The sequence below is a fragment of the Macaca fascicularis genome, chromosome 2 (assembly GCF_037993035.2).
Source record: "Macaca fascicularis isolate 582-1 chromosome 2, T2T-MFA8v1.1".
In the NCBI taxonomy this organism is placed as follows: domain Eukaryota; kingdom Metazoa; phylum Chordata; class Mammalia; order Primates; family Cercopithecidae; genus Macaca; species Macaca fascicularis.
In genome coordinates, this window is record NC_088376.1 from 151,332,988 (window position 1) to 151,355,116 (window position 22,129).

The 22,129-nt window shown below is 52.1% G+C and overlaps 1 protein-coding gene across 14 annotated transcripts in view; it reads right to left on the reverse strand.

The window, feature by feature from the left end:
• Nucleotides 1-22,129, reverse strand: part of IQSEC1 (IQ motif and Sec7 domain ArfGEF 1) — a 388,374-nt gene that overhangs the window by 133,343 nt on the left and 232,902 nt on the right. For 6 of the 14 annotated variants that reach the window (XM_015446296.3, XM_074033017.1, XM_074033023.1 and 3 more), the window contains one exon: nt 20,462-20,506. The exons of 6 other annotated variants lie outside the window; for them this stretch is intronic. In XM_015446296.3, coding sequence (XP_015301782.2) covers nt 20,462-20,506 — 45 coding nt within the window. Of the gene's footprint in view, nt 1-15,276; nt 15,416-20,461; nt 20,507-22,129 lie in introns of those variants that run through there. 2 more of the 14 variants (XM_074033027.1, XM_045384715.3) reach the window with 1 other exon arrangement.

Genomic DNA, 22,129 nt, shown 5'->3' on the forward strand with positions numbered 1-22,129 from the left:
ATGAAGTAGCAGTTATTATTATCTCCCCATCTTCTTTTTTTTTTTTTTAACAAATTAATAAACTGAGGTTCAGATGCTAAGGTTAGATACTCAGGATGATATATAAACCCAGCTCTGCCTATCTGACTCTAAAGCTGAAGCTCTGGAGGCTGAAAACAAAATAAATCACTTGTCATTTATATCCGCAGTCTTCCAATGGTGCCGAGCCATGCAAGGCACAGGAAGGCACACACACCGAGTTGGCTGAACTTCAAAACCCTGAATCCCCCTTCTCAAGAAGCACTGGCCTTTTGAGGATGGGGTGCTGGGGTGCCCCTATTTTCCAAACGGAAAAATGAAAGTCCAGGATGCTAAGAGCGTTGGGTCTTGGAGGACAGCGGTGGGCTCCCAGCCTCCCGGGCAGCTGGCATCCTGAGTTCCACCATCTTGTCTCAGGCCTAGGACGGCCACTAATATCCCAGTGTGCGGGCAGGGGCTGGGCACTCACTTCAGGGCAGGAGCTGGGAAAGAAGGCAGAGAAGAGCTTCCCCAAGTCCATCTTAGGGAGCACAAAGGGCCAGCGTCCAAGTTGCCAGACTTGGCCTGCAGGGCCTCACTTTACCTGTTGTGCAGAAAAGAGACCACAAGGGGGCGATGGCCCAAGCAGGGGCCAGGGAGGAACTGTTGCTTGGACTGGGGTGGTGGACAGGAAGGTAGGGACAAGAGGTTGGATTCTAGAGACATTCTTAAAGTGGAACCGGTAGAAATGTCTGATCAAGAAGATGAGGGGGTGAGAGAGAAAAGAGGAGTGGAAGATGATGACTGGGTTTCTGGCCTGAGCAACTAGAAAAATGGAGGTTCCATCCACGGTGACGAACACAAGGATGGCCGGTGGGAGCAGGTTCGGAGGGATGGTGAGGCAAGGCAGAATGGGGGCACTCCCACTGGTCAAACGGAACAACTATGGCTTGGCTCTGGCTGATGGCTGCTCTGCAGGAATAAGGGCTCTGATTTTTCAGATATCAGAAATCCAGGTTTTTACATAAAAGCTCTTGATTTTTATATGTTTGCAGTAAATTCAAATTTAAAATGATATGTAGGCTAATCCTATGAAAGCCAAATAAAATACACCTGTGAGTGTCTGGCCCACAGGACACCTCTTATATCCCCTGCTCCTTCTTGCCTTTCAAGGTCCACTTAGCTACCACCTCCCCCAGGAAGCTGCCCATGATTGTTTTAGCTCCCAGAGATGCTTGTGGCCCCTCACAGCTCCGCAGGGCTGAAAATCCCAGACTGGAAGTGACAGGAGGGCAAATAGGGGGTTTGCGTATCCATTTCTCATGCCTCAATCATAGGGTTTGGCTCAGAGGGGGAGTTAATGAATGAATACCTGCCAAATGAGTGAACGAACAACTAGCTCACTTGATCCCTCTGCCCTTATTTTGCAAATAAAACTGAGTCCCAGATAAGGGACATGACCTGCCAGGGTGGGATCTAGGGCCAGGGTCTGCTTCCCGTCTGGCCTCTGTTTGTCAGTTGTCCCCTGAGGCTGGGCCAGGCTAGGCCAGCAGGAAGTATAAAGACAATTGCACACTCTTATCGAGTTATGCCATGGGAGGGTAGAAACAGGATCCTGAGCAGCTCTTGAGCATCTGGGTGGAGGCTGTTTGGGGGATGTTTTTCCAAGAACTTGCTAAGGTGACCCCAACTGGGGTCAGGGCAGAGCCAGACCCTAGAACTGGGTACCTCTGCAGGTGTCATGGCTGTGGGACAGATGGCATCCCAGATGGCAGGACTGACATTAGCAATCAGTCAAAGTGACAGCCAGTCCCCATAGGTTGTCCCTTCTGAGGGTTCTGACACGTTTCCTTTCAGCCATGGGGAGGGCAGATGGTACCGGGTTTGACCATCAGGGTTTGTGTTCAGATCTTCTATGCAAGGAAATCAGACAACGTAGGCACCGGAGACTCCAGCCTCATTCCTCACTGTTGGAGATGGAGAATGGAGTCTCAGAGGTGGGAGGTGACTTGCCCTGAGGTCACACAGCAAGGAAGCCACAGATCTGGGACTTCTGGGACTTCAGATCAGAAGTCCTGACTCTGAGACTTGCACTGGCCAAGGGATCCTCACAAGCTGTTCCTCACACCTTCTGGCCTACCTCAGTTTCTTAATCCACAACATGGGGAGAAAAATAGGATCTATCTCCAGGGGTTGTGAAGATGAAGCAAATGGAAGGAGCTAATGCTGTGTGACTGCACTGTGTAAAGCTATATAGAAGATCACGAATATGCAGTAACTGCCCTTCTAAGCCTCTAGCCTTGAAAGTTTCTGGCTGTGGTTGTCTTTAACACTTCCAGGGTGACACAGCTCTCCATCAACACAACAAGAATGGTGATACCGAAGGGCTACTGAATGGTTCTTGTAGCCACTCCTCTATGTGTGACTAATTCATTTAATGCTTAGGCCCATCCCATGAGGTAGGTGCTGTTACTATCTCATCTATAGGATAAAGAAAGGAAGGCAGAGAGAGGTCCACAGACATGCCCAGGGCTATACAGATAGAACATGGCAGGGCAGGCAATTGAACTGAAGCAGCTTTGCTCTGAGACACACTTCATAACTGCTACGTAACATGGCTCTCCTCGGCTGACTTGGAAGTCCTTCTCAATGTCTAACCTAAATCCCTTTTGTTGCAGGCTGTGCCTATTCACTAGCCCCTTCCTTAGACAAAGAAGAAAGTTGCTCCCTTCAACCCCCACTCTTGTGCTGACAGGCCTCAATTCTTTAGCCCCTGTATCCTGACTCCCTGGGTCTTGCCATGCAGGTCAAGGGGGGCCAAATAGGAACCCTCCCCTTGTGCGTGTGTGTGTGCACACATGCGGTGTGTGAGATGTGTGTGTGCGTGCATGCGTGCACATATCCACACAAATCCCCTTCAAAGAGGACTGGTGAGGACTGGTGAGGAATGCAGCACCCTGGGCTGGCCCTCACCTCCTCACTGGCCTCCCTGCCTCCTTCCCTTGTCATCTGCTGCCTCTGGGCTGTTTCCCAATACCCAGACCTGTAAAGGTAAGTCTGCTGCCTGAACCTGCTCCATTGCTTTCCTGCATTCCCAGACCATTCCCAACTCCACCCTCGCCCCACCTTTACTTACTTATTTATTTTGAGAGGGGGTCTCGCTATGTTAACCAGACTGGTCTTGAACTCCTGGACTCAACTAATCTTCCCATCTCAGCCTCCCAAAGTGTTAGGATTACAGGCATGAGCCATCATGCTCTGTCTAAAATCTTTTTTTTTAAACAGTCTCTGTTGCCCAAGTTGGAGTGCAGTGGTGCGATCTCTGCTCACTGCAACCTCCTCCTGCCAGGTTCAAGTGATTCTCATGCCTCAGCCTCCTGAGTAGCTGGGATTATGGGCATGTACCACCACACATAGCTACTTTTGTATTTTTAATAGAATTAGAGTTTCGCCATGTCCGCCAGGCTGGTCTCAAACTCCTCCTGGTCTCAAGTGATCCTTCTGCCTTGGCCTCCCAAAGTACCTGGATTATAGGCATGAGCCACTGTGCCCAGCCTCGCTGCATCTTTGTGGTGCACTCTCTTTCCATTCTAGTATTTATTAAATATTTTCTTTTAAAATCATCTGGCTTAAAAAATTGGACCTGAGTCTAATCAAGCTTCCTGATCTAATTCCCAGTTAACAGGAACTACAGGTAACAGAGGAACAGCTTTAATGACATCATGAGGGAGGCAATCAGCCTAATCCTGAATGTGGGACATGCCACAGGCAAATTTGTTCCTTCAACAAATATTGCAAGGATGAAAAAGGAAGGGGAGCCTCTAGGTAAAAGGATACTTATGAGACACGTGCACGGTGTGGATCTTGTTAGGGCCCTGATTTGAACAAACCAGCTGTAAAAAGACATTTCTGGAGACCCTTTGGGAGAGCTGAACATGAAAAACAGCATGGAGTGGGTGGAAGAAACTCAAGCATAAGGCGCAAAGCTGTGCCATACAGTCGTGGGATTCGCCTTACAACTCCGAGGTTCACCTTCACCAAGCAGCTATCTTCACTTCCACACATATTTCACACTTTCAACAATCAGAAGCTAAAAGCAATGCACAAATTAATACATTGGTTGGATTTCACCCCTGAATACATTTATTTTAAAAGGAAACCTTATATCACTCCTTTAAATGGAAAACTAGGATCATCTGCTGTAAGTAGAAGGTTACCATGAAAACAAGACAATGTTATTGAGTTTCACACAGATACTGTTTCCTGCCAAAGATGCTGGGCTTAAAACCTGCCCCATTTTTGTTACAAAGAAGCCCAGGGAGAGAACTGAACTCACTCTTACCTGGACCCACCTTTCTGGGAGCACTGGCCTACAGGTAAGGGCCACGCAGCTCATTTTCTCTGCCACATGCTTCTCCTTTATCAGGGAATGGTGGTGACAAGCCTGGGGGCAGGGACAGGTCCACCCCAGCTGGTAGACAAGGGCCCATACCTACAGCAGGGAGGGGCTCAGCTGGGGGACTCAGCCTCTGCAGAACCTTGGGGCTTTCTGCAACACGCAATCCAAAAGCTATAGGGCTGGGTACAGATGAGGAAACCGAGGTCCACGGGCGAGCAGGACACTGCCCCAGGTCTCCTGGCAAGTCCACGGGGGATAACCAGAAAGGACAAGACTCCAGGTTTTCTGACCTTTAGAACTGTGATCATCTAACCTTTCCCTTGTTCACAGATATTGCTTGAGAACCCACTGTGTGCCAGGCACAGAGGGCAGAGGGGCAGGCGTGACCAAGACGGACAGTCTCATGGAGCCGACATTTGCAGACAGGGGATGCAGGACAAAAACGCTGAGCAAATGAATGAGATAGTTTCCCAGGACAGTGAGGGTGACAAAGAAAACAAAACTGAGTGACGTGAAAGGTGAGGGGAGGGCGGTGCTATGCTAGACAAGGTGATGCGGAGGGCCTCTGTAAGGAGGAGACGCGGGCTGACACCTGAAGGACTAAGAATGTGGTGGAGGAGGTCTAGGGTAGAGAACTTCATGAGCATCTGCAGCCAGCCCTCAGAAACCTCTGGCTCTGTTTTTAAAACTTTAGATACTGAATTAATTGCGGACTTACAGAAAAGTTGCAGGAAGAGTACAAAGAACTCCTGTATAGCCTTCAGTCAGGTTCCCCACTTGTTACCATTGTATCCTATTTGCTTTCTCATATTCTCGTTTCTCTACGCACACATACCTGTGCTCGCATACACATTTTCCCCCTGTAATTGAGAGTAACGTGTCCACCTCAAGCCCCTTACTCCTTCAAAGTGTCTTTCCTAAAGACAAGGACGTTCTCTGGCATAATCACAGTTCGGTTTTCAAAATGAGGGCACTGACATTGACTCGGTACTACTCTCCAATCCTCACAGCTCATCCAGAGCTGCCAACTGACCTCATGCGGTCCTCTACGGAGAAACAACCCCTGATTCTTAAGCCTCTCACACACACATTCGGGGGCAATGTTCCCAGGAAGGCCTTCCAAGGAGAACACCCAGGCTGGCCCCGTGAAAGCGGACAGTGCAGGGCAGCATGGGGGAGGCTGTACTGCTGTGACTTCCGTAGGCTGAGCCTGCAGGATGCGGATGGGCCAGCCCAGGGCCAGCAACTACGCTGCACGGAGCCAGGTTGGAACCTGACACAGAAGGATAAATGTGCACCCCTAAAACACCAAAATAGCCCCCCCATATTTTGAACCAAGTAGAAAAAACGAATAAAGCTTTAAAAATATTTTTAAAACATTATATATAAAGCCCCACATTGCTCGATCTGTTCACATGTCCCTGTCAACCCTCAAAAACACTGCAGGGCACACGAGGGCCTCCGGGCCTGGAAACTGCAGTGCCTTTGGAAATGACCTCTCGCTTTACAATACTCACATGGTGTTGCAAGATAAACAACAGCCTGTGTTTATTTTAAAATTCAATATTTTGTTTACTTGGTTATTGAGTCTTTTGGCACCCCTTAAATTCTGTGCCGAGGTGAACATCTCACTTGTCTCACCCTAATCCCAGCCCTGACCACCAAACACCAGACACATGAGCTCTGCTGAGGGCACAGAACACACGCCCAGACAGCGTCTCCTGACGAGCCCGAGGACAGGTCCTCGTGCCCACTTCACAGATGAAGACAGAGAGGCCCTGTATTGATTTGCAGGGGCGTCCGTAGCAAAACACCAGAGACCACAGGGTGTAAACAACAGAAATGAGTTTCCTCACAGTTCTGGAGTCTGGAAGTCAGAGCAAGGTGGGCTTCTGCTGAGGCCTCTCTTCTTGGCTTGCATGTGGCTGTGTTCTTCCTGTGTCTTCGCATGGCGTATTAGTCAGGGGTCTCCAGAGAAACAGAGCCAATAGGAGATGCATATATAGGTATATGTATGTATACACATTTTTTTAAAAATAAGGAATTAGCTCATATGATTACAAAGGCTGACAAGTCTCAAGATCTATAGTCAGCAAGAGACCCAGGAGAGCTGATGACTTAGCTTCAGTCTAAATGCCAGTAGGCTTGAGACCCAAGAAGAGCCTATGTTTCAGTCTGAGTCTGAAGGCAGGAAAATACCGACGTCCCAGCCTGTGGGCACCAGGCAGGAGACCCTCTTACTGATTACTGAGCCTTCTGTTCAATTCAGGCCTTTAACTGACTGGAAGAGGACCGCCCAGGCTGGGGAGGGCATTCGGCTTCACTCAGCCCAATCCAAATGTTCACTGCATCCAGAAACGCCCCACAGACACACCCAGAGTAATGTGTGACCAGACATCCAGTCACTTTATGGCCTAGGCAAGTTGACACATGAGATGAATATGGTGTTCCCACTGTAGGTGGCCCAATTTCCTTTTCTTATGAGGGCGCCAGTCAGATTGCATTAGGGCCCACCCTAATCCTCCCATTAAAGACCTTATTTCCAAATAAGGTCCCATTCGGAGGTACTGGGGTTACGACGTCAGCAGATGAATTCAGGGAGACACTTTTCAGCCTGTGACAGGCCCTGCCAGGCAAAGGACTCAGCTTGCAACCACTCAGGACCAGATGTCTCCCCACAGAGTCAACTGGGCAAGTGGAGCTCCTCAGGTTGGCACGATCTCCCCCCTGCGGAAGGAAGGACCTGTTCAACCAGGTGGCTGCCAAGAAACCGCTGAGGTGCAAACAGTCACTTGGGATGGACTCATCTCATATGCTAAATCCAGCAGTTACCAAGAGCAAGAAGTGTTTGTGGTGAGAAGCTGGTAAGGTCTTGACCCAGCAAGAATGCTTCCCCGAATCAAATCTCCATGAACCTAACACCCGTTTCCCGCTTCTTGCCACCAGTGGGATCTTGCTAACACAGAAGGCAGCCAGGGAGGAGTAGAGGGCGTAGTGAAAGACTGAGCCAGTGCGGAGCCTGCTGACACCTGCAACGCTTGCTTTAAATGCTCTCTGGATGGGCCCAGTGAGGATCTGCTGACTGAGGCCAGGCAGCCCATGACTCGCACTAGGGGGTCAGCTGCTCTCTCTAAACCAGCCGGATTCGGCTCTGGATGCTTGATTCTCATTCCTTCACTGCACCTTTTCTGCTGAGGACAAGTTTCTCAAGGCCCTGCCAGTTTGGTCAACCTGCCCCTCTTGGGTATTTCTCACCTACACCCGCTCCTGAATCTCACCAGGCCGGCGGAAGTGTCTGAGCTAATGCTTGCTATCGCAGGGAATACAGGCCCACATGCAGGTCCTGTCTGGCACACAGGCTCCCCTAACAGCATTCCCATGTCCCCAGGGACTGGCCTCTCCCTGACAGGGCACAGTGCTGGTGGGGCAGGAATTCAGAAACCTGTGCCCCACGGAAGCCCAAGGGTCCCTGGAGGCTCCATCCTGCTTTCTCCTCCTCCACTGACATCCCAGCACTGCCAAGCAGCAGGACAGGACCTGAACTCGGCCAATGAAACTCTCCTGAGATTTGACAGCTTGAGTGGCGGCACAGGGCTGTGGGCTTCCGGGGAGCTTTGTTCACAGCTGTGAGCCTGCCCTTGGGGGTACAGAGTAGGCGCCCTGGCTCCTAATCCACTTCTCTAGCTTCCTGCTGGTCCCCTGAACTCCCAAGAGTGGCTCAGTAAACTCCCTTTTTGCTGTAGTTGGCCTGGGGCCATTTCTGTTGCCCTCCACCAAAGACTCCATCAGACACGAGGCACCATCTGCACATCATTCTCAGGACTCTCCTGCCAAGGACGCTGTCTTCCCTACGTGGACGTGACAAGTCCTCCTCATCCCTCAAGACCCATCTCAGCTCTACAACTCTAAGAATCCTCTCCTGCTTCCCCAGCTGAAATGATTGCCCCCTCTCTTGAATAATCACCACACTTTATTTCAACTGACTCCATTAAGGAAAAGAAAACCCACCATTGATTGAATGCCACTGGATCCCAAGTGCCCCCACACCTGTTAGGTCCTCTTCCCAACCCCAGGATGCCGAGGGTTAGAGTGGAGAAGTGATTTGCTATTGTGGCAGATTCTATTTCCAAACATGGCTGCAACCTCATCTCCTGTCCCACATGCTCTGCCAGAACCTTGCCACTCCTGATCAGGTGTAGAGTTTAAGTCCCTCACCATGGGCTTGGGCAGCACTTTTTTGACTGTCCTGGTGAAGATCATGCCACAGAAGTGATGCTGTGTGTCTTCTGAGGCCTGGTCATAAAAGGTGGCCATTTCTACTTGGCTCTCTTTCCCTTGGATTGCTCACCCTTGGGACCCAGGCGTCATGTTGTGAGGATGCCCAGGCCATATGGAGAGTCCTGTGCAGGTGTTTTGGCTGCCAGCCCTGGCTAAGGTCTCAGCTGTCAGCCAGTAGCATCTGCAAGGTGAGGAAGGGAGTGAGTGAGTGGCTGGGTGGGTGGGGGGCAAGTAAGGCTTCCTAGGAATCCAGGCCCCAGTCTTCAAAGCCCAGCTAACATTGAGTAGAGCAGACTCTGCCCAAGTTGCAGTTCTATGGGATTTTAAACCACTAAGTTTTGGGGTGATGTGTTACACCATCATAACAACCGTGACAGTTACATGCAGTCAGAAAGCATTCATTAGTGTGGAGGAGACACAAGATAGTGTAGCTCAGTGGAGTTAGTCACCTGGGTTGATAAATTACACTCCATTTCTGTGACCTTAGGCTGGTCATTTAACCTCTATGCCTTCAGTTTTTCCTTGTCTGAAATATGGAAAAAATAATAGTATTCATTTCACAAGGCTGTTGTGAGGATTGACAGAGATACCGCATGTAAAGCTACTTAGCACATATAAACACTCAAAGAAAGTAATAATAAATAAAAATAAATTGTTTACAAAAGCAAATTATGAAAGGAGCCAGTCAGACTGCATTCCCGCTTCGCCTGACTTCAGAACTGCACTGTCCCCTCAAGCCACAAAGCCACCCAGGGTGCCCCCTGTAGAGCCACTCCTCCCTGGACTGAACTTCCCTGGCCAACAGATGAGGCCCAGGGCATCAGCTGTGTGGGGGGTGCCCAACAGCCTTGGATGAGCCCAGGAAGCTCAGCTAGCTTCCCAGGCTATGTGCTTGGAATCCCATCCACTGAGCTCCCTTACTGAGCCGGCAGTTGGGGGAGCTCGTCCCAAAGTGAGTTTCTAGATGCTGTGTTTTCGAGATCCCTGGCCTCTGTTCTTTCTAATAGAAGCAATCTGTGAAACCTGCGCATCAGATCAGCTGGCACCTTATGTGATCAGAACTAGTCCCACATCCCAAACCAGACAACGGCATCCATGGCATACTGAAGGTGAGGTTGCAAAGTCAGCGTGTGGGCAGAGTTCCTACCACCCTTGGAAGCCTCTTACTATGGAGGGCCTGGAACTACACAGACCACAGCACATGTGCACCTCACCCTCCACTCCAGGATGCCTAGGGCTGTGTCGAGCTACAGGTGTGCCCCCATACCATTTACATGCTCTCCTCTCTGAATCTCTCTTTCTCTCATCTTTACATTAAAAAAAACACCTAGCTTTTAATATCGAGTGTAGAAAGAATGTGGGGACGTGGGACTCTCACCCACTGCTGGTAAGGCTACACACTGCCAGGGCCACTTTGGAAAGCAAGCTCACTAAGCCCAGGGAAGTTGAAGACACTCCTGTGCCATCCTGGTACAAACCCTCCATAAATGCCCGCAGCCATGCACAAGGAGGCAGGGACAAGGGCTCACTGCATCCTTGTCTGTAACACTGACAAATGGGACATCACCAAAATACACAAGAACAGGAGAGCAGATACTCAGACCGGGGCATGGCTGTACCATGAAATACTATACACCAATGAAAATGAATCAATGAGATCTATACATTGCAACATGGATGAATCTTACCAATAAAATGTTGACTGAAAAAACAAGCTGGCCGAGCTTCCCGAGCTCATCCAAGGCTGTCGGGCACCCCCCACACAGCTGATGCCCCGGGCCTCATCTATTGGCCAGGGAAGTTCAGTCCAGGGAGGAGTGGCTCTACAGGGGGCACCTGGGTGGCTTTGTGGCTTGAGGGGACAGTGCAGTTCTGAAGTCAGGAGAAGTGGGAATGCAGTCTGACTGGCTCCTTTCATAATTTGCTTTTGTAAACAATTTATTTTTATTTATTATTACTTTCTTTGAATGTTTATATGTGCTAAGTAGCTTTACATGCGGTATCTTGAAGAGATATCTGCATATCCACATTCATAGCAGCACTACACACAATAGCAAACAGGTGGGAACAACACAAGCGTCCATTCGTGGATGAAAGGATAAGCAAAACGTGGTCCATACTTACAGTGGAGTATGAGTCAGCCTTAAAAGGAAGGACATTCTGACTCATGCTACAACGTGGATGAACCTTGAGACCACTCTGCTAAGTGAAATAACGAAATAACAACAATAAAAACATACTGTATTGATTCCATTCATATGGAAGAGCAGTGAAATTCATGGAGAAAGAAAGTAGAATGGTGGCTGCTGGGGGTGCGGGGGGAGTTAGTGTTTAATGGGTACAGAGTTTGGGAGGATAAAAAAGTTCTGGAGATGGATGGTGGGAATGATTGCACAATAACATGAATGTACTTAATGCCACTGAATTGTACAATGGTTAAGATGGTGGATTTTAATTCTATGTGTGTTTTACCATAATTGAAACTTTTAAAAAAGCAACTAGAAGTTTATAATACTATGATCTAAAGTTTAAAAACATGTAAAACAATCTTTTGTGTTAACAACGTTGTAAAAATGTGCATGGCAACAGATGGATAAAGAAAACTTGGTATATATATAAAATATATACATATGTAAATATATATGTATATATAAATATATAAAGTATATATATAAGTGTATATATATAAATACAGATATATGTGTGTGTATATATATGTATAAAACGAAGTACTACTCAGCCATCAATGATATCCAGCCATTTGCAACAACATGGATGGAACTGGAGGTCATGATGTTAAGTGAAATAAGCCAGGCACAGAAAAACAAAATATCACTTGTTCTCACTAATTTGTGGGATCTAAAAATCAAAACAATTAAACTCATGGACAAAGAGAGTAGGACAGTTATCGGAGGTTGGGAAGGGTAGTTGGGGGATAGAGGGGGAGGTAGGTATGGTTAATGGGTACAAAAAATAGAAGGAATGAATGAGTAAGACCCACTATTGGATAGCACAATAGGGTGACTATAGCCAATAATAACTGAACTGTACATTTTAAAAATAATTGAAAGAATGTAATTGGATTCTTTGTAACTCGAAGGATAAATGCTTGAGGGGATGGATACCCCATTCTCCATGAAGTGTGTATTTCACGTTGCATGCCTGTATCAAAACATGTCATGTACCCCATAAATATATACACTTACTATGTACCTACAGCAATTTTTAAAAATGTGCATGGGAAATCTACACACCAAACAAGAGGGACTGTTTAGGCTTAGCTCTGGGGAAGCAGGGAGGCATCAGATTTGTGGGGTGGACCACAGGGGTGGTCCATCACATCACTAACAGCTTATTCTGGAAGCTGGGTGATGGGTATACTACTCTCCTCCACATTTTCTTCCCACCTAAACTATTTCATTAACCAAAGTACCCTGAGGTCAGCTGGGCTCTGGGAACTTGGGAGAGGGCTCACTGCCTCCCATAATGGCCTTTGGGCCAGAGCTAAAGAGTCTACAGAGGCACCTCCCTGCAAGCAAGGCAGAACGCAGAGGCGCCCCGTGAAGATTTCTTTCCGCACCGTGAAGATTTCTTTCCAGAAATAAGCGGCTCCGCTCCTCCCCCTGCCCCAGCCTCTGGCAGAGCTCCAGGATTATTTTACATTAATTTAAGATCACTAATGAAGAATAATTAACAGCTTTGAGGGAGCCTGGCACACCCTGTGTTTAGAAGTGGTTAATTATGCATTGTCTGCAAAACACCCCTTTCATGCTCTTAAGTTTGGGATCGCTGTTTTAAACAACGGAATATGGCATCAGGCAAAAAGCCAAGTGGCTCCATTTGCAGAGCCTTCCTGGGGAAGGATCCATTTGGGTGAGCACAGCCACTTACTTGCAAAGCCCCTACTAAGTGCTGTATATTCAGTGTTTTCCCAGCATTTACCCTTGAAATCCTCACACAAGTGCGAGAGGTGAGCTAAGCATCCTTCTTCTCCCATGTTACACAGCTGTGGAGGAAAAGTGACTTTTCTAAGCTCCCTGCCACAGTGAGGTCTGACCACAAAGTCTGAGTTCTTGCCCACCTGGCTGATGCATCATCATTTCTGGTCGACAACTGCTGAAAAGATGACTGCCCCCAGCCCTCAGCATGTCATTTGCCAGGGTGGACAGCCGGAGCTGCTCAGCTGGCAGCACGCAGCCTCCACAGCTGGACCCCCTGGTTAAATCCTAGTAGCACCACGGACTGGCCATGAGCCTTTGGACAAGCTACTTCTCCCTGTGCCTTTGTTTCTTCACCTGGAAAATGGAAGAATCATGACTCCACTTCGCGGCGTTAGTGCACAGAATTGGTGCTTAGAACAATGCCTCACGTGTAACAGACGCTCACTGAGCTTCACTGCCCCACCTTCCTTTCTAGCTCTTCCCCTGACACACAGCTAGGCTTCAGCTTCACCTCTGATCATTTATGCACCATGCCAGGCTTGGTCCCACCCCCATACGTTTGTTCATGCTTTGTTTTCCACCCACAGTGCCCTTCCCTGTCTGGAAAATTCCAACTCCCATATCTAGGCCCAGATCAGATGCCGCCTCCTGCAGGAAGCCTTCCAATAAGACCTCCCTCAGGCTGCTGGTACTTTGTGCACCCTCTGTTTACCCCCGTTCTTAACATTCATGAATTGTTAATAGGTCTCTTCCCTTTGTAGGTTGGGAGCTCCTCAAGGATTAGTCTCATTTGTCTTTGGAGCACAGTCAGGGTTTAAGAACAAGAGCACAGGCTCTGAGTAAGAACCTCCATAGGTCAGGGGAGGGGACAAAGGGCGCTCTCACGGGTTCCTCCTAGAGCCTGAGCCAGGCCTCTCACTCTTGGACCACGTGGCCCCCAAAGTGTGACTCTCAGCTTGCCACTTGCTTGCTAAGATCCTTCATGGGCTCCCCGCTGAATGCAGGACAAGGCCCAGGCCCTGGTCCTGAGCCCTAGTCCCTGGTACCCCTTCCCAGCTCCATGACCTCTTGCCATGACCCGAAGACACCCTTCACTTTCAAAGCCTCTGGGTTTTTCCCACGTGGTTTCCCCTCTGCCCGGAACACCTGTTCTCCCCATCTCAGCCCAGCAAACTCCTCCAGACACTTCACCACCTGGCTCAGCTGTCAACTCCTCCATGAAGTCCCCGCACCCAGCCCTGCTCCTCTGTCAAGACTCTGACCATGACTCGTGCCTGGCCAGCTGAGCCCTGTGGAGCAGGGTCTGTCCCTCATTTGTCCCTGCCTGGCCCAGGACTGTGGCGTCTATATGGCCTGAGACTGTAGACATTCAAGAGAGATTGCATCTCGAGACAGGAAAGATGGGTCAGATCCCGTGGCCACTCTTCTGCAGTTGCCTGCCCTCTGGTTTTATTCTGCTCACCTATGCACAGGGGCTTCAATGCTTCTTTTGCAGGAGGGATGAGGATGAACAATTAAGTATATAAAGTGCCCCACTGCGGTAGACACTGAATCACTGACAGCTGGATGTGCCCTCCTGAGGCCACGTGAGCAAGCCTGGGGGCAGGGGTCGGGTGAAAGGCTGTACCACAGCGCTCAGGGCCCACTGGGTGTCGGGCTCCTCTCTGATGTGGCTTGCACTAATCAGACGCAGGACAGGCCACTCTTGCTGGCACCCTCCCAAGAGCAGGGACTTCCTTTCTACAGCTGCTGTGAGACCCTCTGTGCCCTCCCCCTTTGGAGAAAGCCCACTGGAAGGGAGAAGAAAAGCTCCCACACTTTCCCAGAATTGCTCGTATGCTAATGGCCGCAGACTTCACAGAGTGTGAAATCAGGAAAAACTAATTCCCTCAGAATAGAAGGAACAATTCCTTCCTCCAGGTCTTTAATAACACGCTGTTCAAGGTGACCATGGCCATTGCTCCACGATGATCTCCTGCTGGCCCAGATGCAGGTCTTTCTTGACCAAGGTGTGCACTGGAAGAACACACATGCTCGGAAGAAGCTGCCGGGGGTATGAACATTTGGGCTTGGGGTGCCTACAGCCCCTGTCACCTCAGGGAGCAGTCCCCAAATCCATGTCATCGAGTCCAAATCCCTACAGATGGGAAACTGGCTCAAAGAGGGAAAGTGACTCGCCCAAGATCGCACAGCCAGGAAAGGGACTGAACTTCGGTCTCCTGATCTCCTGACCAGGGGACCCCCAATTCTGCCTCCCCAAACCTGTGCTTAGGGAGGAGGCAGGCCAACCCCTGAGTCATCCAACCCACGAGGTCAGAGCGAGTGTGCCGGGAAAGACCAGGACCCCGGACCGGTGCATCTTCCCTGCCTAGGGCTCACCCCAGCAGCACGGAACAATGAAACACAGTGCCTGGCCACAGAGCAGTCCAGGCTGACCCTTTCTCTGCAGAAACTCTACCAGTTTCAGGCCAGAGGGAGAGGAAAGAACAGTTAAGCCCAGTTGCAAAGTGAACCACGACAAATGCCGCCACTGGTCTTGGCCAGTGGCGGGGACCCTCCGCCAAGATGAGGAAGCCCTGCAGTCGGGCAGGCTCAGAGCGAACTTTCCCTCCGGGCCCCATTGCCCTAGTGGCCAAGGCTCTCCCCAGAGGGTCGACTTACCTTTTGTAGGCTCCATGCAGGGGCTGTAGGCACAGGAACTGCCAGTAATCCAGGCAAAAGGCCTTGAACTTGAGCATTTTCACCTTGTGGTCTCCAGCTGGACCACGGTAGTGTCTCCGCGGAGACACGGAGAGGGGCTGGTGGGAGGTGGAGAACCGGCCGCTTCGGCCCGCCCTGGTCCCTGCCACGGCGGCCCCCACTCACATGGCCCAGCCCGCCCGGCGCAGCTTGTACAGTACACGCCTCCAATACAAAGAACAGCCAGCACAAAAGCCTAGCAACTCATTCATGCGGCTCGCCCGGCCCGGCTCATGCTGCTGCTGTCTCTGTTAGCTGGTGCATCTGAGGGCTTCCCTGGGGGTCCCTGGGACACACCAAGGCAGCTCTGGTTGTATCAAGTTGTGGGGGCCCCCAGCCCATCATCCTGGGGGGCCTGGATGCTAGGGTTCTTGATGGTGGCTCTGCAAGTCTGTTCTTCCAACCAGGCCCTGGGGCTCTGGGTGGTGGGGCCGGCACTGGCTGGGCAGTCCTGCACCTGCCTGACTGGCCCAGAGTGGCTGAGGCCAGGAAGACCCAGGGAAAGCAGGTAGGGAGGGGGCCAGATGACAGGCAAACACCGGCCTCTTTTGCCAGATAAATTACGTTTGGCGGAATCCCTGTTCGGCCTGTGCGAGGGAAAACTCACCATGTAGCCACATGGTGCTTGGGGTGGGGGCAGCTGGGCTCTGAAAGGCAGGCGGAGGAAGACTGACAGGGTCGCCCAGCGCCTGCCGTTGCCTGGGTGACGGGGACACATTGATAAAATCTAAAATGGAACCGCTATGACAGCCGCTCATTGGCTGCCGGCAGGGGAATCCGGTCGCTAACCAGGGAGGGGAGCGGCTGAGCTGCCGGGCCACAGACAACCAGGCGCATTGTTGGGCAGAGGGACCCCAGGCAGAACGGGTGGCCCCACGGGCCAGGGGACCTGGCAGTCACAGACAATAGGAGAGGAGGCCCTGGCCCAGCCTCACCTCTCCCCTCTTATCTCCTGGGATCTGGCTGGTCCCAGCGTCTGCTCCAACCCTCCCATGGCCCATTCCCCACACACCAGCCACCCGAAAATCTGAGGCTCCAGCTCCCAGATACACTGGCCACCCACACCCCCGTGAGTCTGGCACGCCCTTGGGTTCCACGCAGTCTGCTCTCGGGCACGCTTCCTGCAGCTCCGCTCCTCCTCGCCAGTCAGGTCCCATTCCAGCACCTCTCCTGTCTAAGCTATAGCAGCCCAGCCCCCTTCAGTCACTACCCTGTCTGATTCTTTCCACGGGACAGCCCCTTCTCCGAAAGGATCCTGCTTTTGCATGTTTACTTGTTAACTGTCTTTCTCCTGACTACAAGCAACTACTCCAGGGCAGGGGCCCATCTCTTTTAAGGGCTGACCCACTACAGGGGCTCGATAATCATTTGTGGAAGGAAGGATCTTGAATAGTGTGTGAAAGGCTCTCAGAGGCACCACACTCATCCCCTCTGGCCACTTTGGGGCCCACGTTTGCACAACCCAACATCGTTTGCAAAGCAGTGGTCACATTCCATTCAGACGAGGAGGTCTTGCTACCTCTCCACTCCCCATCAGATGAAGAAACAGAGGCACAGAGAAGACCCAGAGGTGTGCACATAGAGCCCAGGAGTGCATATAGAGCCCAGGAGCCCAGGAGCTGCTGGCCAGGAGGGATGACATCCAGGCTGTCGGATGGAAGCTGGGGCCACAAAAAAGACAAGACTCTGTGTGCTTCTAGCAAGGCTGCTCAGCTTCCAAGGCCAGGCTGGGAACCAGAGGCCTGATTCCACCCCGTGCAAAGCCAAAGAACAACGTCTCCCACCTCAGGTGGCATTTTCTCAGTGTCATTAGCAAAAATGCTGCTTCTAGAGCAATGGTTCTTCACCAGTGGCATCTTGGTTATCCCCTTGCCGCAGGGACATCTGGTAATGTCTGGAGAAATTTTGGTTGTCACAAATGGGGAGAGAGTGCCAGCATCTAGTGGCATTTAGATGTCACTAAACACCTTACCATGCACAGGACAGCCCCCATACCAGAGAATGGTCCCGCCCAAAATGTCAGTAGTGCCAAGGTTGGGAGGCCTTGTCTGTAGTCACTTTCCCTTGGAGGCACCCATCCTGGATGGCTGGAGAGGGAGACCTTTCCAAATGGCTGGGTCCAAGCCTTCTACAGTACAGTCGGGGAGTGCGAGGCCGGAGGTAAAGGGGGACGCCTAGTGTCATTGTAATGGACCCAGGCTGGATGCAAGACATCCCACTTGGGCTGATAACTGGGGGTAGGCAGGGGAAACGCGATGTGCTGAGTGTGATGTGCTTGTTTGGCAAGGTAGCACAGGCAGGGCCAGCAGCCCTGAAGTGCTGCCCACTCCTCCCCCACTCCCCTACACCCCCAGAGAAGGACATTAGCTTCCCTCTCACGCTTGTGGCAGAGGAAGCCGGCTGTGCCTTTGAAAGGCGGCAATTACTGGCTGGGACCTTTGTTTCTGAATTCCTAGGCTGTGCACAGGCCTCTAGAACGTCCGAGGGTCGGGATTCTCAGAAGCTTGCCCCCAGTAGCGGAGCTGTGCTTCCACTGCACAAAAAGGGCACAGAGTTATGGTAGTGGTGGGGGTCCTGGGCCCTAGTCCTGGACCTGGCACCAATGCTCTTCTGGTCTCTAGATCTCAGGTATCCTCATCTGTGAAAGGGGAACATTGATCCTGGCCCTGTCTGTGTCTGAGGCTGCTGTGAGGGTTGGGAGTCAGGACGCATGCCAAGGCAAGATGGCAGGGATGCGGCAGGCCCCACTTAGCACCTGCCTTCTGGCCACTCCTCCAGGCATGCTCCACCCCAGGGCCTCTGCACCACTGTTCCCACCAGGCTGTTGGGATGCTCCTCGCCCCTCCTGTGCTTCCAGGCCCAGAGGCCTTCCCTGACCACCCTCCCATCTCTGTCTATTCCCTTCACCTGGATTTATTTTCTCCATAGCTCTTCACCACTTGACACATTATGTTAAAAACCAATTTCTTTGTCCGCTTGCTACCTGTGCTCCCACCTGCCACAGATGCTCTGTGAAGGCAGAGGACTGCTCAATGAGGGATCCTGAGTGCCCGACACCCGCAGGTGCTCAGGAAATATGGCAGAATGCAGAGGCTCCTACAGCCTCCACTCTGACCCCTGCTCTGTCCTCCAGGGAGTGAGGCACTGGGGCGCTGGCTCTAAGGTCAAGTGTGACTCCATCCGATGGAGGGCTGTGCAGTGAGACCCGAGTGGGCAGGGGCACAGAACCTGCTCGGCCCCCACACACCCTAGAACAAAGAGCCCCATCCACCCTCCCTTCATGCCAGAACTTTCCTGGGCTGGCCTCGAGCAGGGCACCTGACTGACCAGCCGGCAGAGTGGACAATGCAGACAGAGCTACAGTGGCGCCCATGGCATGGGTGGGTGGTGCAGAGCCCAGGCTCAGCCCCTACAGGAGCCTCCTCAGCCTCCTTCCCTGGGGCCACCCTGATGCAGGCACCCACAGGCCTGCTGGCACCCTAGGCCAGCCCATCAGGGGTGAGAGTGTGTGTACCAGTGTGAGCCTGCAAGCACATATGTGTCAAAATGGGGGCTGTGTGCCCATGTGCAAAAGTGACAATGCCAGAGTTTGACTACAGGAAGAACTGGGTGTGGGAATGTTCTGGAGTCTGTGTGTATACGTGTGTGCATGTGAGATTGTGCAATGGGCATATGAGGAGCTGTGAGTATGAGGGCAGGCAGTGTGCTATGGTGTTGGGCAGCATTCACACCAGGATACCCACATGTTCAAATCCCGGCTCTGCCCCCGCAGTCTCGAATCCTGAGCAGGTGACGTCTGTGGAGTGGGCTAACAATAGCCCTGACTTGCTGGGTGGCCATAAGGATTGTCAGCTTTCACTAAGCAAAGGAAGTACTGTTATGATGCTATGTGGGTGTGACTGTGGAGTGTCCGTGCAGAGGATCAGGTGAGTGCGTGAGCGTGTTGCTCATGTGTATACACGTGTGTACCACTTGGCTCTGTGTCCTCCAGGAGCGCACGCGGCGGGGCTGCCAGTCCCCAGCTGGCTCAGGGAAGCAGGGCCCAGATGGCCACTCCCTCACTCCCTGCAGTCCAGAGTTTCAGAGTTGGTTGCTCTGACATCTCCTTCCTGTATAGCATCTGCTGCAACCCTGACACGTGGGGCCCAGCCCTTGGTTGCTGTCTCCAAGGACAGGGCCTACTACCTTGTGAGTCTCCTTTTGGGCTTGTTCAAAAACCCCCTCTCACAGAAGCCAAGCTCTTTAGCAGGACGAAGCTCCCTCCCAAACCTCCCCCAACTCCCCTCCTCCCTCTCCATGCCCTGGCCACATCCACCCTGCACAGGTCCCCACACAGGGTCCTCCCTTCCGGGACCACTTGTTTCCGACTCCAAACAGGGGACCAGTTGACTTCTAGTCACCTCTATAACGCAGTACAGATGTCCCCTCCTCCCCAATTCACATCGATGCACTGAACACAGCCCTCTAAGTCACCCCCACTGCCAGGACAAGCTGCCTGTCACTTGTCTTTCTTGCCCACGAGACTGGAACAAGGATCTGCTGACTTCCAGTCCAGGGAGCTTTCCTCTAGGCGCAGTCTCCAATATTTTTTTCTTTTTTGTGAAAACAGAAAATGCTCTTTTTGGAAGACATCAAGATACAAAGCACACAGAAGCAGAGACCCTCAGACACCCCGGCTCCCACCAAGCGCAGCTGCACACCAATAGAAACCGTCAGGCTTCTCCCCTGGGCTGCAGCCTTGGTCGTCATGGGAACTGCCAGCTGCAGGCTGGTCCTCGGGAGACCCACCAGCCTTGGATCTCAGAGGAACTATCAGCTGCAGCCTGATCCTCCGAGGGGCCTTCAGCTGAGCTCTGGTCTTTGGGGTAGGAACTTGGACTGCAGTCATGCTCTTTGGGGGGACCTTGATTTGAGGGGAAACTACTCCAAGCTGTAGCAGCTCTCAGGGGACATGTCAGTAGTACTCTGGTCCTTGGGGGAATTTCAGGGCCAAATGGTGGAGCTAATTTCCCCTGATGGGCTCCTAGAGGCCCGCCTCTGGGTGCAGATGGGCAGTGGGGACCTAAGGAGATCCTGGGGCAGGCTGGGGTGGATGGCAAGACAGTACCTGTAGCGGTCAGTTGAGAGGCTGCTTCCGGTGTCCAGGGAGCTCCTGAGGTGGCAAAAGCGAGACAGGGTTACTTACGGTCCCACACACAGCAAACCCCTTGGGGGCCATGTCCACTCAGGCCCCAGCAGGTGGTCCCAAGACAGGTCCTGGGGCAACTGAGCAGCCCTGGGAAGAGTGTCTGCCCCACATGCAAGAAACCATGTGCTTTCCTTCCCCCTGCTGGGTCAATGGAGAAGCTGCCTTGTCTGTAGCCCATGGCAATGTCAAGTCCCACTGCCCCTGTTCAGATGGGGAAACTGAGGCTCAAGGAGAGGAAGCACAGTGAGCAGGGTTAAAGGTCCTCTCTGGCTGCTCCAGACTTAACCTCGGGTATGTTTGACCTGAGCCACCATGCTCCTTCCCCAAAGAGCCCTGCACCAGGAATCTCAGCAGACCCATGGGTTTGGGCCCACCCAGCCTCCATGCCAGGAGCCCAGGGGCCCTGGAGCCCTGATTTCCTGCCCAGAGACCCAGCTCTGGATCTGGGCCCAGGAGCCTGGGTCCTGCCTCCTGCCTTTGACCAAGTTCGGTCTGCGCTATGGGGTGTGGGCCTGGAGCCAGCCCAACCAGGATCACATCCCACCTCCATCCATGACTAGCCATGGACTTGGTGCCTGTCCCCTCACCTCTCTGTGCCTCAGTTTCCTCATGTGTAAAATGGGAGTAGGAAAAGCAGATCTCTCACAGGGGCAACTAATGCATCGGAAAGGACTGTCTCTGCTTTGCCTGGCAGCACACCCCACCTTCTACATCTTCAGGGCATGGGGTGATGCTTTCCTAGAGGCTGGGGGCCCCATCCCAGCAACACTGCCTGTACCTGCCCACCTGGGGCGCATCAGCTATGACAGAGAACTCATCCCTAGAGACCGTGGCCTTGGAATACCCTCTCCTCCAATGCCACCTGCCTTCCTGCATGGGGCACCCACACCCCCCATCGCTGCCTCACACGCTTCTCCTGAGACCTTAGAAGTCCACGGCACAGGCCAAGCCTGGGCCTATGTTTGGCCACAGTGGGGTCTGACATTCTGGGCCCATGCTGGGTGCCTGCCATGGGTCATCCCAGCTTTAGCCTCCGTTTCCCTACTTGCTCTCGTATAAGAGCCCTGCTGGACACACTCCTGGAAGGAGGCTGACCTTCCTTCCCATGTCCCATGCTGGCCTGTGATTCTGCTACTTTCTGCCTAGCTACCATCATGGCCACTGGGAGATCCCATGTTCAGCAGATTCGAATCCCCAATGCCAGGCCCTGCTCCACACGTCATCCCTTAGGGACGTGAGCGTCCATAAGGGCGGGAGCGTCCACAGCGCAATGCCTCCTTCTTCTCCAGCCCCAGCATAAGAGGCCGCAGGTGGCACCCCTCTCCCCTTGAGCCAGAACCCACCCAGGGCCACATACGGTGGGCTTAGCAGCTCTACCTGTGTGCCAATCATGCCTTGCCAAAGCTCATGAAGAAAAGAAGACATGAGGGGCGGTGCCAGGAAGCCATGAGCTCACTTCCTGGACTGGTCACAGTCCTGTGCCCAATCTGGGATGGGCAACAGGTTTTATAGGAGGGAGAGCTAGCGGGGCGGCAAGCAGGCCTTCCCTCCCTTCCAGTGCCAGAACTCATACTGGGTATGGTAAGG